General features: G+C 43.6%; 1 protein-coding gene and 1 long non-coding RNA gene across 8 annotated transcripts in view; one reads left to right on the top strand and one right to left on the bottom strand.

Moving 5' to 3' along the window:
• zfh2 (Zn finger homeodomain 2) overlaps positions 1-18,067 on the top strand; it is a 49,773-nt gene that overhangs the window by 23,379 nt on the left and 8,327 nt on the right. For 5 of the 7 annotated variants that reach the window (XR_016270767.1, XM_089472587.1, XM_089472589.1 and 2 more), the window contains 4 exons: positions 6,756-8,548; positions 10,546-10,727; positions 11,280-13,016; positions 16,275-17,630. Coding sequence is in view for 6 of the 7 variants with exons in the window: in XM_089472587.1 (XP_089328713.1) it covers positions 6,756-8,548; positions 10,546-10,727; positions 11,280-13,016; positions 16,275-17,630 (5,068 nt within the window). In the remaining variant the exon portion in view is untranslated. Of the gene's footprint in view, positions 1-6,236; positions 6,668-6,755; positions 8,549-10,545; positions 10,728-11,279; positions 13,017-16,274; positions 17,631-18,067 lie in introns of those variants that run through there. The other 2 variants (XM_089472592.1, XM_089472590.1) reach the window with 2 other exon arrangements.
• Positions 4,125-16,276, bottom strand: LOC149268307 (uncharacterized). The gene is made up of 3 exons (XR_016270768.1): positions 13,822-16,276; positions 10,132-13,294; positions 4,125-4,437 (listed from the first exon to the last, which is right to left on the bottom strand). It is a non-coding gene; the product is annotated as an uncharacterized LOC149268307 (long non-coding RNA).

Here is an 18,067-nt window from a genome sequence, read left to right as displayed (position 1 = left end):
AAGCGTATATTCTACTCATTCTACACTTCTTTAATTTATTTATTTATTTACTTACTTAAAAGATATTGACAAAGCTAGAGTCGGCTTAAATTAAAATAGCCTACAAAATGTACAGCAATAATGACAATAGTATCACCAACCCAATGACAGCATTTTATTTGCCAGCTCTCTAGCTCTTATATTTATATATATATATATATATTATATTTATATATATATATATATTATTTCACAAAACCATTATACCCTGATTTCCCATTTTCAGTGGGTTCAGGGTATACAAAAACTGAACGCACAGAGACAGCCATACATACATTTGTATGAGTGTGTGCACGTATGTGTGTATATTGACTGTATTTATGCATAAAAACTGCAACAGCCGTAAAATGGTGAAAACAATGCATGTTTCGATTGCCCCTCGTCTCCTGGCGGCGGCAGAAGTGAACAGCAAGTGACACTTTTGTTTTATATTCGCAACTTTTTATGCTGAATCGGAGAACAAAGGAGATTTCTCAGTAAAAACCTTCACGCACACACACATTCACAGCATAAAGAGATTTGTATTTTACTTCGAGGTACTAAGCTCCCATAGCTGGATGCAAGCGCTTATAAACTTTCAGGTATATACATCTGTATATATATATACCTATATATATATAATTTTTTCAAAGTCCTCTAGTTTCATATCGATAAATATCGATAGTATTTCCAGATCATGGATACTACATGGATGAATCAGATCACTAAATGCCATCTTTCAGGGGGCATTGCCCAAAGTTGGCGTGGATGACGAAATTGGGAGAATATATTGCAGACTTCGGGTGTCATTGCCACCCATATTTTTTGGCGGCAAGTTTCGGGACCTCCGATTTAGTTATTTGCCTGCAGTCCGACCAGCAATGAGATCATAGGACATAGACCCAAATCGAATGCCTCCATGCACAATCCAATCTGAACTCAACTCGCAGAAATGAAGAGTTCAGTGCCTCCTTTGGCTGCATAAGAAAACAAAGGAAAGTCAAGGTTCTCTCCTTGCATTCGATTCCTCATCGCCGCACACATTCCCTACCGGCCCACCTTACAGACCTCTTTTCTTGCCCTTGACGTTGTTGCCTGTTTACAACTGAGTCTGCGGTAAGAATAGGGATCTCCGTATGTGTGTGTTTCTCTCTCTCTCTCTCTCTCTCTCTCTCTCTCTCTCTCTCTCTCTCTGTGTGTGCGTGATTTGCACGTGCCTTGTTGTTGTACGTCTTTATTTCTTTGGAGTCGTTATCTGTTTTCATATTCCTCAACTGGTTTATATTGTGTGCTCGTCTTGCTTGTGCACTACACCCACACACAAATTCCGTGATATATCAACCACCACCATCAAGTGGCATGCCGCTTTGACGTTGCCCCCGCGCCGCTGCCCCTGGCTTGGTGCTGGCTCGCGCTCGTATTTTGGTCGGTTTCTCCGGCTGTCGCTGTGTCTCTCATTCCGTCTCCGCCTCTGCCTCTGCATCTGCCTCTGCCTCTACCTCTGTCTGTGGCTGGTATGCAAAAATAAAAAAAACCACCGATCCACCTCACCTTCACTTCTATTCACTGTATCACTTCGCCGGGCTCATCGCACTCATCAGTTTTAGTTTGGCTGGGCTATACTCTCCTTCCTTCGCTACCCCTGACATTCCTCACTCGCTCCTTCTGTTCAGCTGCCCTCCTCACTCCTCCGGACCCAGCAGTGGGCAATCCAAATGTAGATATGCGCGTCTTTTCATTACACCTTCGGTCCTCATAATTTCAGCTCTTTCTTGTTACTCTTTTGACGCCAATGCTGTGCAATATCCCTACCCCTTAACCACCTCTACCTCTTTACCACATTTACTCCCTCTAGCCCCCTACTCCACAGAATTATCTACAATGCAATTTTTGTTTCCCTATCGCATGCCCATTGCCATTCGTTCGGTTGTTTGGGACGAGGTTGGCGCAACTCCTCAACATCGAGTTGATCAGAAAATCATAAGCCAACTTGAAACTATTAAACAAATTGAGAAGCGCGTTTTATTTAATTACATTTACTGTTTGTGGCAATGTCGTTCAAAGTTTCGATCAATGTTTTCCCTAATGCAAGAAGCATAAAACAACGTCCGGAAATGAGTTTGGCAAGTGCCAGTGACAAGCCGAAGAGGGAGTTGCAGACGCACTTGGGTCTAATAAGGCGGCGGTTCCTAAACGAAGGAAGATTTTGGTGTGTTTCGGGTGTCGTATGCCTGTGCTCAAATACTCGATTAAGAAAGTGCAACTTGGTCAAAGGCTATTCAAGACAAATTAATTTCCCATTATACTACTCTGGAGTGTGTATGTGTTATTATACCCGGAATCCATTGAAAATGGGAAATCAGGGTATAATGGTTTTGTGAAAAAGTATGTAACGGGCAAAAGGAATCATCGAAAAATAGAAGAGAATATTAAAAAAATTGATTTTGTTTTTTCAGCCTATTTTGAACCGTTTTAGACCTAGAGACTTCAGATTTACTGTGTATATACATTTGATCGATACAAAGATTTTGTAGTTTACAGACTTGTGCTTTAAAATGTACACACATTTTCACCATATGATTACGCTCTGAAAGTCTAATTAAGATTGTATGTCTAAAAAAACAAGACTAGAGCCTTCTTACTTGTTGTGTATGTGTGCGTGTTCGTCTCGTGCTTGTTAGAGAGCGTGATTGGGAGAACAACTCTAAAAGAACTCCGAGCTGGGCACTCCCGACTGGAGCAATCTTACTGTTATTCCCGTATTAATATTCAGTCATACATCCACCCACACACAAATGCTGCATATGTATGTGTCTCTATGGATGCGACATGCAGATTTCATTTCACGGACAATGACTCCTCTGATAACAGCTATTAAATACTTACTGAATTTGGTTTCAATTTTACTTTAGGTCTTTTCAGAATTGTATTATTATTATTTTTTTTTTTTTGTATTCTGAGCCTCCAGAGGTATTTAATGTTTAACCATCTATAAGACCCATACATAGGAATTATATATGTATGTATGTTCATGTCCCTGCATTTGTTAACCCTCTTCATTCAATGATTTCACTTCGGTTTAAATGGAAGATGGGCTCGGGTCGTGATCACGAAAAGTTCTTTATGTAGTTCTATTGATGGTATGACTTTTGGGAGGGGGGAGTACTCGAGTGGGAGATACCATTAATATCACTTTGAGCTTTTTCCACATATTTGCATACGTATGCAGGGGACAAATAATACATACTTGCGCACAAACACACACAGGCACACAAATCTAATCGCTACAAATCAAAACCCTTTCCCTTTAACAGTTTATTCCATTTAATTTTGTGGACATGGTTAAGTTACCAACTCAGTTCGCCCTCTTGATAAAAAATTATCGTTATGCAGTTCTAGTGTGTCTGGCACTCCCACTTCTGCCTGTTGCATATCGAGCACGCGCACATCTCTAGCTAGGCTCAGCACAAGCGAATTGGTACACACACTTAATCACATACGGCACAGAACTTCTCGCTATGCACTTATGTATGTATTTGCATTTAAATACCACCCCTCCTCCATACCTACACCCACACCCACACTCACAGACACACACACACACACACACACTTTGTATATATGTGCATGAAGTAATTGTCAACAATTGTTCGGATGCAAATTGCAGTTACATTGAGTGCCCACACACGCACACACACGGACTGTACTGCAGAGGTAACACTACAATGACAAAGCACTGAGATTGGGAGAGAAAGGGAGACAGAAAGAGAGGTACAGTCAGTTGGGCAGAGGTGCTCACACACACGCAAGCATACACACACACGCACAACGTATATTTAAGTTGTCATCAGAACCCCGTTGTCATTAAATAGCTATAAGGCATTCTGAAAACACATTTCAGATAATTGTCGAATAATTACCCATTTTACATTGTTAGTGTCATTGCTTCTTCTTCTTCCTGTTCCCCTCTTTCTTCTTGTTGATAACATTAAGTAAATGCGCCACTGCGCCACAGAGTCCAGTATATAAAATGTTTATATATATAATAATTTATAATATTATATAACCATATAATACATATAATATATTAATTCTCTAGTGTCGAATGTACAGGTTTGCACGCTGCAAAAAACGTAAGTCGCTTTTTAAACGTACAGTTCAACCCCAGATTTTAGCGAAACCTTAATAGGCAATTTATTACAAATAATTTCTAATTATTAGGAATGCTTTTTATTTGATTTTAATTTTTCTCAGTTTTAATCAGGGTCGATCGTGACGTATCGAGTTCGGCATTTTTCCACCTTAATTAATTACTTAATAACTTTTCTTGTGGATATACAGTGTACCAATAATGTCTTCGTAGGTCTTACACTGTGGAAGATATAAGCTTGTGAGGTTTGCCACGGCCCCTGTCAGCATCTGAAATATAATTTGCCCATTAATCTTTATAGAATTGTAGCCTTGCTGTCGGGCGGTAGTGACGTTCACAGCTCCAAAGCTAATTTATTTGACATATCTAATTGATTTTGGGCTCTGTATATACAAAATTTCTCAAAATGTCTCAAACACTAATAGAGCTCACTGTTTTCGTTTTACCTTGCTGGTAAAGGCATTGGAAGTTGTGCTAGATTTGGGTCTGATGCTCATATCTGTCCATTTTATACCCTGAGCCCATATGAACGCGTTGATCTCAGAAAATATAAATGGAAATTTGTTTGAAAGATTAAAAAGACTACCGAAAATATGTTATTTATATATCGGCTACATCTTTAGATATAGGGTCGCCAAATTTTAAATGTAGATTCTTACATGCCTTGTTCACCCATATATAGTGAAGTCCGATTTTAGCGACGCTCAAGGGACCGACGATTTTACGTCGCTATACCCGGAGGACACTTAAACCAGAAGGAGTACAAACAAGTAAGAAAGCTCTAGTCGAGACTACTCGACTACGAGATCCCCTGAACCCTTGGAGTAATAGATATTTCAATAATTTTTCGCGTCTTTCAGCTTACACAAGAAACACGCACACACACACACACACGCACGCACGCACGCACACACAGTCATACATACACACACACACATACACAAACAATTACATACATATACACACACAAGCATAAACACGCATGGGCGGCAGTGAGCGCTTACTATGAGAACTCAATTGTTTAATAACTTTTTTTGTGGACGTACGATCTTCATGAAACTTTCAGATTATGATTATAACATGAATATGCATGTAATTGCCAAAACACAAGTCTCTAGTATTTGAAATACGCTTTTTACAAAAGTGAGGGTGTGGGGGTGAATTTAGGGGTGGGGGGTAAATTTTAACAAAAATCGAAATTGTATAAATTGCATATAAGCATACATAACAAATTTGGAGACTCTAGCAATAAAGGTGTAGAAGATATAATTTTATAACTGGGTTTCTATAAGGTTTTTTATCGATAAAAAAAGATCGGGATGAGTTATCGATTTTTAATGATAAACTTGATATGCGCGCTGTAATTACGGACATTTTAAAAAAAATTTGAAGTCTTTAGCTCTTATATCTTCTGAAATCGACGCGTTCATACATACGGACAGACGGACAGACGGACGGACGGACAGACGGACAGACAGACGGACAGGGCCAAATCAACTCAGCTCGTCGCCCTGATCAAGAATATATATACTTTGTGGGGTCTGCCACGCCTCCTTCTCCCTGTTACATACATTTCAACAAAACCATTATACCCTGATTTCCCATTGAAAATGGGTTCAGGGTATAAAAAAAAAAAATTTTTTTACGGTTGCCATTTGCCTGGAGTCTTCAAATTTGTGTTGTATATAAAGTTAATAGATACAAAGATTTTGTAATTTACAGATTTTGGATACCACGCCCCCTTCTTCCCCAATTTGTAAAAAACGCATTTCAAGTACTAGAGACTTGTGCTTTGGAATGTACACACATATTTACCATATGATTATCCTCTGAAAGTTTCATTAAGATCATATGTTTACAAAAGAAATTATTCGACAAATAAATTCTCATAATATTGCCCACACTGCAGCGCAGCCCAAGCGCAGTCGCTGCTTACTGCGCAGTTAGCAGAGCGTCGGCTTATGCGTGCGTGTGGATGCATCTGTATGTATGTGTGCATAAAAGAAGTGCAGAATGATTAGAATATCAGCTTAGAGGGTTCAGGGTATCTCCTAGTCGAGCAGTCTCGACTAGAGTCTTCTTACTTGTCGTAATAGGTTTTAACATAAAAACATTTAGTTTTTGATCAAAACACAAAAATTGTATAAGTTTATTTCATTACCATTATCCCCAACCAATACATCGAATTTTCGTCGACATAACCGGTTGAGCGCACGCATTTCAATGTCACTTTCTGAAAGTTTCATAAAGATAGTCCGTCCACAGTTAACTCATCCGATTGCTTTTTTATCGAGAATAACCGATACATTTATTTCGTTTCTTGAATACTATTAGACCTAGCGACTTCTCATTTACTGTGTTTACACATTTGATACCACGCGAACTACTAGAACCTTGTGCTTTAGAATATACACATTCAGTCCAAGCGCAGCCGCAGGTTAGTGCACAGTTAGCAGAACGCGTGCTTGTAGTCGAGCAGTTTCTACTAAGGTCTTAGATGTAAGAAACTCTTAAGTGTAACGTTCTTAACTGAATAATGCATCGATTACTAATGATATTCTTGCTTGCTTTTGCTGTGTGTTCGTAGGACTCCAATAATGCTAACGACGGCTCTCCAATGTCCAGCTCTGATGTTGAAACTTTTAATGGCAAAATAGTTTACAATCTTGACGGCAGCGCCTTAATAATCGATGCAGGCAATGCGACTGTGTCGTCCAGTAATCATTTAAGATCAAGCTCTGCCACAACGACACCAACAGCAGCAGCAGCAGCAGCAGCAGCAACAGCAACATCAACATCAACAGTAACAGCAACAGAAACATCTACGGCAAGAGCACCCACAGATGTACAGTCAACAGGCATAGAGAATCGGAGCAGGGGACAAGTTGACGTTGAGTCTGAGGCTGACGGTGCAGCTGAGGGTGGTGATTTGGGAGTGGATGATACTTGCAGGGTGCCCAGACACTTGAGCCCAAGGATTCATTCATTTCGCGTGGTATCCGCCCAAGATGCCAGCAGCCATTGCCTGGATGCGGTAGATGCGTTCCAGACACAAAATCATAAGCCGATATTAATGTGCTTCATATGCAAATTGTCGTTCGGCACTGTCAACTCGTTCAGCTTGCATGCGAATAGCGAGCATCAATTGAATCTGGTGGAGTTGGAACAACAGCTTTTGAATCGTGAATATTCGAGTGCGATCATTCAGCGGAATATGGATGAGAAGCCGCAGATCTCATTTCTACAGCCATTGGATGTTAAGGATGCTCTCAACATTGATGCCAGCGAAACGAAGCGCATTCAGGATCAACTATCAGGATCGGGCTCCAGCTCGGGCTCTGGCTCAGGTCGAGGGGAAAGCTCGAGTGCCGAGGATGCCGTAGCTGATGTTGAGATGACAGAGGCGTTGCATAGTATTGCAACAACTGTGAAATTTGGTTCCTTAAATTTAGCAACAATTAAGACTAATGATAAGCCAGGTGCAAGTGCAGGTGGCACAGCATTGACAGCATGCAGCTCTCTTCCAACTGCAAGAGGATCATCAGCATCGCCGACAGATGCAGCCGAGCCGTTGCGGGTGGCTTGCGAGGGCGCAACACGTTCGCCTACCCCTTCGCCCCAACCTCCACCTCCTCCTCCTCCTCCTCCTCCCCCTCCTCCACCTTCAGGCTCAGCTGCAACTGCAGGTCTACCCAGTCCACCTTCTTCAGATGTAAAGTCCAGTACTGATAATATAGATAGCGATAAGTCAAACAAGCGTAGCCAAAGGTCGGAGTCACTCGCCTCCGGATGTGGCACTGATTCACCCACAGCTCCACAACAGCAGCAGCCTATGGATGCAGATGCTGCAACACTAACAGCGGCCGAAATGTTGCAGCAACATCTGCTCTCATTGCAGCAGCAGCAACATCCGGCCGGCGTTTATCCACCCACAATACAGGCCCAGGCCCAGGCTCAGGCCCAACTAAGTTCCTTTCATGCGTCTCTCACTGCCTTGGCCAATGAGCAGAATGCACGAGGTGTTAAGCTACTCACGGAATTCCTGCAGCAGCAGTTACAGCAACAGCAGCAGCAACAACAGCAGAAACACCTTCCGTTCCCCACACACTGCTTGGAGCATCCCGATTTTAAGGGTGTCGACTGCAAAACTTGTGAATTGATTGATATTCAACACCGAGCCAAGTCCCCGGCTACTCCCCAATCTCAATCCCAATCTCAGTCGCTGCCGCAGCCTCTGCGCTCGCCCAACGGCAGCATCTCAGCATCTATGCCCATCTCGCCCACCGCCTCGTCCGTTGGCAATACAACAGCATCGAGCTTCACGATTGGCGCTTGTTCTGATCATATTAATGGGCGACCCCAAGGCGTGGATTGCGGTCGGTGAGTATCCACGTTTTTCTTCCGAGGCAATCCTGCGTACCCAACTAAAGCAGGAATATTCTACTGGAATATATACAACTCATATATATATATATATATATATATATATATATATATATATATATAGAAAATTTGATTACATTTGAAGTCCTTAGCTTTTTTGGACCGTTTATGTGGACGGATAGAATAATAGAGGGACATATAGACAGCCGAATACCCAGACACGACATGACTGTGTCCAGTTACCCAGCTAAGCGTCCGGATTGTGAGCTCCTTGGGCTATACGCTGAAAGTACATGAAACTGTATCTGTATTCCTTCTGTTTTTGTCTATCTGGCTGTTTGAGGAGAAGGAATTGAGAATTATAATCGATCATTGAAGCGTAACATTACCAATTTGGACGTAAGCCGGCGTTTGCTACCCCGCCGAAATATTTCTGCATATACACATAACCATAAATACATACATATGCATATAACGGGAGGCTGGTGAAAAGGGTTGATTGGGTTATGGGTCGTCTATCGAGGTATTTCTCGATATGGGCAAGTCTCCGGCGAGCCACGTCGTTGCTGACAATGCAATGCGCTGTGAAAAGGGGTCGAGCAACACATAATAAGCGTAATTACTGCTGCTGTTTGAACTTTAGCAGTGTGCAAAAGGGGATTCATCGCCATCATCAGCCTATGGAATAACTCATTAGTCTAATTTCTGACATGGCGAGAGGGTTTTGGCTGGCCAGGCTTTGTTGATTGGTCCCAGCCCCCGACTCCCGTGTCACCTCGGGCTCTGTTCCGGCTGTTCATTTAAACGCAAATGAGCCTTGGGACATGTTCGCTCCAATTTGTGTATTCACATTGATTGCATGAAGACATCTGAATTGAAATCCTTACTACTCTCTGACGTATATGCGAAATAAATATGGAGTTGTCCATCAATAGAGTTTCAAGATTATAGATTGTGTGTGATCATGGCAAGTCCAAGACAAGCTCAACGTTTGGTCGTCTGATTTGCTGTATACACAGATAGGGGGTGTACATAAGTGGATATTACGTCTCCGTGGTGCCAACTCAAGTCACAAACAATGGTATTTAAATAATACGAGCTTATTTAAACGAACGCATTGTCGACAATCTCTCTTGGGAGTCTTCGAGGCAGAGATGAATATGAGGAAATGGTCGGACGGAGGCGGCGCAACAAAAATAAATTAAACCAATTGCACAGATTTCACTTATATATATATATATATATATATATATATATATATATATATATATATATATATATATACACATATATATATATATATATACATATATGTCGGCTTCAATTCAAATTGCCGCTATGTATTGCGATCATAAAATTCCATCAACACTTTGTAGGGTGCTGTTTGCCCGTCCCGTCCATTGTGAACTACTTACTAATTGAATGTGCCACTCATTTACAATAGAGTCGTCCGACTCGAATTCAAATTAAGTACTCATGATAGTCATGAAGCGCACATAGCACAGAGCATAGAGCATTCATTCTCTGAGCTGAGATTGAAACCCGTATAGATATAAAGTAGTTCTAATTATTTCAATTACCTGCATCTCATCTCAGTTCTCTCTCAAAGCATCGATATCTGTGGCCTTTTCAATCTCCCATATCCGTGGTCATATGTGTGTCCAAAATTAAGGGCTTTGAGTATATGTGTCTCGGCTGACTATATATAATGGTTCAAGTATGAACTCAAGTCGCCCGTTCCCTGTAGTGCGTTAGTTATCCGTATCCGTTATCCGTATGCATAGGTTGCATTTCTATTTGGATAAACGATTTGCCATTTCCAGGAGTCCGAAACAGTTCAGATATCGACAAAGAGAAACCAAGAAAATATCAAGAAAATATCAGAAAATATTTTGAACCTCTAACAATTTGCACTTCCCTTTCGACAGGCTACATATGTATGTATATATGCTACAATTTATTTCATTGTTTTATTTCACTGTTTATTATTGCAGCTGCGAGATGCTATTGAACTCGGCTCGTCTTAACAGCGGCGCTCAGATGTCCACGCGTAACTCCTGCAAAACTCTAAAATGTCCGCAATGCAATTGGCACTACAAATACCAGGAAACTTTGGAAATCCATATGCGTGAGAAGCATCCAGATGGAGAGAGTGCCTGCGGATACTGTTTAGCAGGTAGGACTCGAAAGAAAAGAGCTAGAGAGGAAGAGAGAGAGGAAGAAAGAGAGGAAAGAGGGAAAAGAGAGTGTGTGGGAGTGAGAGGGAAAGAGCGATAGAGAGTGAAACGGAAAGAGAGAGACAGCGAGCGATATCAGCTCTATGTATAAAAAGAAATTGTGTGTGAGAGAGAGAGAGAAAGAGAGAGAGAGAGAAAGAGAGAGAGATAGAAAGAGAGAGTAGGAGGTACCAGCCCGACTCTGAGCCGTACTCAGAGGGATGTAGGTTGCAGTAGAGCTGAGCTCTGTTTTCACTCAATTTCTGATGGAGCTCCAGGCTGAGAGCAAGCTATATATAAAGTCTAGATTTCAGCATCTGAAAGTCCAGATTGTTGGCCAGACTTGCAGCCGAAGCTGCGAGGTATATTTAGGCTAGGGAACGCAGTTTCCGGTTGGAATAGATATAACGGATCGGAGTCACCGCGCAGTCAGGTGCCAGACTTAGGGTATTTGGCAATCGAGCACTTTTACTCAATCATAAAAATATTCACATGAAATCAAATCGTTTCAGGTCAACAGCATCCACGGCTGGCTCGTGGCGAATCCTACTCATGCGGCTATAAGCCATATCGCTGCGAAATTTGCAACTATTCGACGACAACGAAGGGCAACCTATCGATACACATGCAGTCGGACAAGCATTTGAACAATATGCAGGAGCTGAACAGTTCGCAGAACATGGTTGCAGTGGCAGCAGCAGCAGCAGCAGCTAGCGCCAAGCTAATGCTTCCCAGTCCAACACCGACCCAAGCTGCACCGCCTCAAACAGCAGCAGCGGCAGCGAGTGTTGGCGCTTCAGTCAATGCCAATGCTGCTGCAGGTAATGCAGCAATATCGAAGGAGATTGCGACGACGGCAGCAACATTGTCATCGACCAAACCGAAACCGACGTTTCGCTGCGACATCTGTAGCTACGAAACATCGGTGGCGCGAAATCTGCGCATCCACATGACCAGTGAAAAACACACGCACAACATGGCAGTGCTGCAGAATAACATTAAGCACATCCAGGCATTAAATTATCTTCAGCAGCAGCAGCAGCAGCAGCAGCAACAGCAGCAGCAGCAGCAGCAACCAGCAGCAACTGGCAATTCGAGCAGCTTTATGACAGCTGGGCCGGAGGTAGCCTTAGCTGACTTGGCTTATAATCAAGCGCTGATGATACAGTTGCTGCAGCAGAATGCCCAGGCGCAGCAGCAGCAGTTGCTGCCCTCCACTGCCAGCAAAATGTCGCCAACAAACACGGGCTCGCCGGCTAGCACGCCTGAGCAGCTGCACGCCACGTTCGCCGCCTACTCGCCAAAGCCCATGAAGATGCCAACGGGGATCGGGAATCTGGCGACTGCAACGAGCGTTGAGCTAGAGGCGCTTGACGCGTACTCGGAGAGCCAGCCGGAGCCGTGGCCCACGGCCCTATATAGCTGCCTGATATGCGATTGCTATAGCACCAACGATATGGAGGAGCTGAATCAGCACCTGCTGCTGGACCGATCGCGGCAGCTGTCGAGCTCCTCCACGGACATCATGGTCATCCACAACAACAACTACATTTGCCGCCTATGCAACTACAAGACCAATCTGAAGGCCAACTTCCAGCTGCACAGCAAGACGGACAAGCACTTGCAGAAGCTCAACTTTATCAATCACATTCGCGAGGGTGGGCCGCGCAACGAGTATAAGCTGCAATACCAAACCCAGCTAGCGGCGAATGTGGTGCAGGTGAAGTGCAACTGCTGCGACTACCACACGAACTCCATTCAGAAGCTCTCGCTGCACACGCAGCAGATGCGGCATGACACAATGCGCATGATCTTTCAGCACTTGCTGCACATCATACAGAAGAGTCGCATGCATCGTAGTTACAGGGAGTCGTCGATGCCTGTGCCGATGTCGATGTCGATGTCGATGTCGATGCCGATGTCGATGCCGATGTCGATGCAGTTACTCAATGACGATCCGCAGGAGCAGCAGCAGCAGCAGCCACATCAACATCAACAACAACAACAACAACCACAACAACAGACATCGCCATCAGCATCATCGACGTCGCCGAAGAAATCCCTTTGTTGTCAACTGTGTAACTTTGTTGCCAAAAATCTGCATGACATGGTGCAACACGTGAAGGGCTTGCGGCACATGCAGGTTGAGCAATTCATTTGCCTCCAGCGCCGTAGCGAAAATATGGAGATGCTCGGACTCAACGAGGTGTTCAAGGTCACCGAACAACTGCCGCTGGCCCCCACTGAAGGTACGTGTTAGCCAATCCCAGAGAAACCAGTAGACCATGTTAAATGCACCAGAAGCTTATGCAATACATTTCAAGATCGAACGCCTAACTAGAAGCCTAGATGTCGTTCCGCACAGACCTCAAAATTAAGATACAACAATTAGAGCAATTACAATTAGGGAGGGTCCTAGGAGCCTCTTACCAACAGCCGGGGTCCGTGTCCAAGTGGGATCAGATAGATCCGAGCAAGTCCTTAAGTAAACACATGTGTAGGGCGGACGGCAGCTGGCCAGTTGGGTCTAGAATCAAAAATAAAATGCTCGTAGTGCTTAATAAAAATGACAGCAGTTGGCCAAATACATTTTGTGGTATGAGAGAGGGACAGAAATGATCGGCCGACGTCTACTACGGCTCAAGAAAAGGTTTATAATTGTTTAAAATTGGATTCAGAGATCCGAAGAGTAAAACAATTACAAGCCAATTGCCAGGGAGGAAGAGAGGTCGAAAGAGAGAGAGTGTAGAAGGCGCAGGGCAGAGTGCTATTATCCATCATTGGAGAGAGCCTAGATACCCTGTAGCTGTGTCTGTTTCGCTGGTGGGAGTATACCGTGTACAGCACAAAATCCGGATTCCAGGTTCTTGCCAGCTGTGATCTGCCCCTCTCCTTCTCGCTCTCTCTCTCTCCCTCTCTCTCTCTGTTTCTCTTTGGTTATGGCCACTGCGCGCAGCAGCGTCTGCTGTTGCTCTGTGGCTTAGGTGCTAAGCCTGCGGTACGGCACCCCGCACGATGCCGCAGCTGAGATATGGAACATCACACTGTATTTACCTGCTCTTGGGCCAACTGCCAACTTCCAACTGAAAACTGAGAGCTGCAAACTGCAAGCAGCGACTCAGGTCGGGCCTGGACGTGGAGCAAAGTGTGTGTTGTGCACGTCACTAATTGCAAATTCGATGGATACATATAATCGTTTTTGCATTCTTAAGTAATTTGTAATAATTTCCTCAAGGGTCAGCGTCAGCGTATAAATCTCAAAGCGCATATAAATCGGCAGAGGGGCAACACACACACACACGCGCATACACACAACGTAAAACACAGACAGATAGTGATGTGTCTATATATAAAGAGAACGAGCGAGCGAGCGAGCGAAAGAGAGAGACAGATAGACAAATGGAATAAGACGGAGAGGGGAGGAAACTGGCGCGTTTCGCCACAAGAACGATAATAATCGAAGAATCGGGCAACCAAAAAAGTAAAATCGAACTGGGATCTCGGTTCTTAATGATGAGTTACGAACGCATCGCGTATTATAAGTCTTTCTATGCGTGTATGTGTGCGTTTGAATGAGTGCGTGTGTATCTTTATTGCAGACATTTGGGAAGGTAAAATAATAATAATAATAAGATTAAACAAAAAAAAACAAAAAAAAAAATGGGAGGAAAAATAAAAATAATTTTAATTAAATTTTAATTGTTTCTTCTTAAATAGTATTCAATTTTTTATTATTATCGATTAGTTAGCTTATTATGCCATGAACAACAAGTCTCTCTCCCTCCCTTGTTATTTCCCTCTAGCTATGACCCTCTCTATATGGGCCAAGTTCATTGTTTTCTTTCAAGAATTTATATACTCTACATAGATATGTAGATGCGACGTTAATATCATTAATAAAAATCTGTGAGCGAGTATTGTGCAGTCAGTTGTGCTCGACTCCAGAAAGTTCTCGGTATCTGGGGCTTTTTTGTTGTCGGCTTTTTAATTCGATGCAATCAAGCTGTATGGAAATTGCTTTGAAATTGGTAATGGAATTTGAAATATATTCGCATTTGGTCCGTATCACAACGGCTGCACCCTTGCTTGCAATTAACTGTACGCAGCTGAGACCAACTTCGGCTCCAACACCAACACCAACACCAATCCAAATCAGACAGAGTTCGCGTTGGAGTTGGAGATAGAGACGAAGTCGGACTGAGGGTTACGCATGGTATGGGCATGGGCACTGGGCGCTGGGCTCTTGATTCTGGATTCTGGATTTCTTGTTCTGGCTGTGAACGTGTTGTGCGTTTCGGCTTTGTTGTGGTCGCTCCTATTATCAAAGTCATTGATTAGCCAAAGGGGTCTCTTACAGGATTATTAATCTGTACGTTAAAAAAAAGCATCAAGTCTCTGTTTGTATGTGCGTGCTTTTCGAGGAGATGCAAAGCTCTTTAATTAATTCAATCAAATTTTCATACGAGTCCCAACCAACTAATAATTCGAACAGTATGTTTATTTGCGCGATGTTCAACACATCTATATAGTATCAATTCTACTAAAGATAACGCATTCCAATGTACTGTGTCTTAACGAGAATTTCATATTATTGACGATGAAAAAAAAAGGTTTTTTCTATTTCCAACAACAACAACAATTTGAGTCATTTATTTTAAAGGTAAACTTAAGAGATAAGAAACAAATTACCACTATTGATTAGTGGTATATGATTTCCTATCCTATCCTATATCTTGCAACTTGATTTGCAAGTCGGAAATGTTCCTTTGTGGCTCATTTCAAAGCTTACTTTGCATTAGCCACCAATTTTCGATTGGTTTGTTTGGCTGTGTGCGAGGGCACTCCAACCTGCTGGAAAGGGAATTCATCGTTAAGAGAATAAAATTGTCTTTAAAATAAAATACATTGGTAGTATTGATAATATGGTGTGTTGAACATTGCGCACTGCAAGTTCGCATAGATAAAGATATTTGCAATGCCCTGGATATCGATCCTTATCCATATGGTATATGTAAAAGCAGATTATCCTTGATAAAGGCCACATTCTAAATACCCAACTAGGAGATATCCTGAGCCTGAGGAGAGCTCTTGCCGTACTCATTCTCAGATTCCTATATACACTTCATTCATATACCTACAACACAGGGATTGTCAGAAGCACCCGCTTCACTTATAATGTTTTTCCAGTCCAACAATCCTACAATCGATTATTATACTCATTCATATATTGTTTTTGTGCAATGTCCGTCTGTCCGACTGTCCCTCTGTCTGTATGGCAAATCGTTGAAAACATTAGAGTAGTATTAGAGCCAAACTTTGCTTCTAAATAGCCGATGGAATGTGAATAAGTATTCTGCAGTTGTTTAATATACGCCTTGATACATACCCTCTTGTCCTCTTGTCCCACGGACATTATACAATGCGTCCCTAAAAGTAGAGATTGAATCTTAGCCCCTTTCTCCCCTATATACATATATATATATCGATGTCCGTCTTTTCGATTGCAGATTCAAGCCTCGACTGCGGCCTCAATTTAGCTACGACTGCTTCTGCTGGTGCAGCGACAGAAATGGGCTTTGGACCTTCCACGGATGTCAATATATTCTCGCCGGCCTCCGTCTCCAGCTGTGCAACTTCCAGTGGCAAGGCACAGGCGCGCGTCCCTTCCCCCTTATCATCAGGCTGTGCGTCGACGACTATTTTCAAATGTAACATCTGCGAATACTTTGTGCAATCGAAAAAGGATATGGAGGGCCACATTGAGGCTGTTCATCCTAGTTCTGAGACAGACGACTATGTTAGTATGCCCACAAACACGGCTGCGCTGCAGGCCTTTCAAACAGCTATCGCAGCTGCTGCTCTAGCTGCCGTCCAGCGCTGCAGTGTCACACCCTCTTCGACGCCAACTCCAACGCCCACGACTCCAGATGGGCGTGGTTCCGGAGTGGACATGGATGACTGCCCCGTTGAAATAAAGCGCGAGCGCTTGGACGATACCGACGAAGCGCCTGGAGCTGAGGTCAAGGAAGACGCCAAGAGCGCGAACGAGAAGCTGCCCAAATCGGGTGTCTCATGTCCACTATGCTTGGAGAGCGGATATAACGAAAAGTCATCACTGGAAACGCATCTGATGAGCGTACACAGTGTGACGCGAGACGGACTCGCTCGACTCCTGCAGCTGGTCAATCACAAAGCGTGGCGGCCTCTTAAAGACACTGATCCGACGACGACGACGACGACGACGACGACGACAACAATGGGAACTGACGACAGCAAAGGAGCGATGGGTGATGCCACGCCCACAGCTACGCCCACACCCACAGCTGTCTCAACTGGCGTTATGCAGGGCCTGGCGTGCCAGCAGTGCGAGGCGAACTTCAAGCACGAAGAGCAGCTGCTGCAACACGCGCAGCAGGCGCAGCATTATCCAATGCAAAGCGGCGAATATCTTTGTTTGCTTGTTAACCATGGCAGTCGGCCGTGCTATATGACCTTTGGTAGCTTGTCCGCAATGACTGGGCACTTCAAGGACTCGCACATGAGTCTGGTCATCTCGGAGCGGCACGTCTATAAGTACCGCTGCAAGCAGTGTTCCCTGGCATTTAAGACGCAGGAAAAGCTTACCGCTCACATGCTCTACCACAGCATGCGAGATGCAACCAAGTGCTCGCTGTGCCAGCGCAATTTCCGCAGCACTCAGGCACTGCAGAAGCACATGGAACAGGCGCACCCGACCGAATGCTCGCCCGTCACGAGCAGTCCTGGGGACATGTCACCTAGTCCGTTGTATGGTGCAAGCGGGATAGATAAACCAACCGAGACAAATGTTTTTGATTTTACTACCACACGAGCCAGTGAAAGAGGTAAGTTTTCCAAAGACCTTTACCCTACACACGAATCCATTCATAATAGAAATTTTGGGTGTGGTATTAGCCTTCTCGAACACATTTCGAAAAAAAGGCAGAGTCAGGCGCGGTCACTCCAACATTTATTCCAGATCGGGATAAATCTATCTAGCCCTGTCCGTATGTCCGAATTTCTATATCGGAGCCTTACAGCTTGTTAGATCGATCTAATACAATCTAATACTTAGACAGGCAGCCCTGGTCTATACAGGCCGATCAAAACTTGAAGGCTTTACCCATTGATCTTATTAAGAGCAATTGAGCAAAAGGCATATTTGGCTAATTGTCCGTTTACAGTTCCGTACGATTTCTCCTAGTTGCTTATCAAGATGCTCAGGATATCTTCCAGTCGAGCTTGTACCAAATGCTATCCCCAGTAGGAAAATGAGCCTATG

Source organism: Drosophila arizonae, chromosome 6, assembly GCF_054131065.1.
Source record: "Drosophila arizonae isolate 15081-1271.41 chromosome 6, UAZ_ARI_1.0, whole genome shotgun sequence".
Classification (NCBI taxonomy): domain Eukaryota; kingdom Metazoa; phylum Arthropoda; class Insecta; order Diptera; family Drosophilidae; genus Drosophila; species Drosophila arizonae.
Note: the sequence above shows the minus strand (reverse complement) of the source record. Positions and strands in the feature narration are given on the sequence as shown.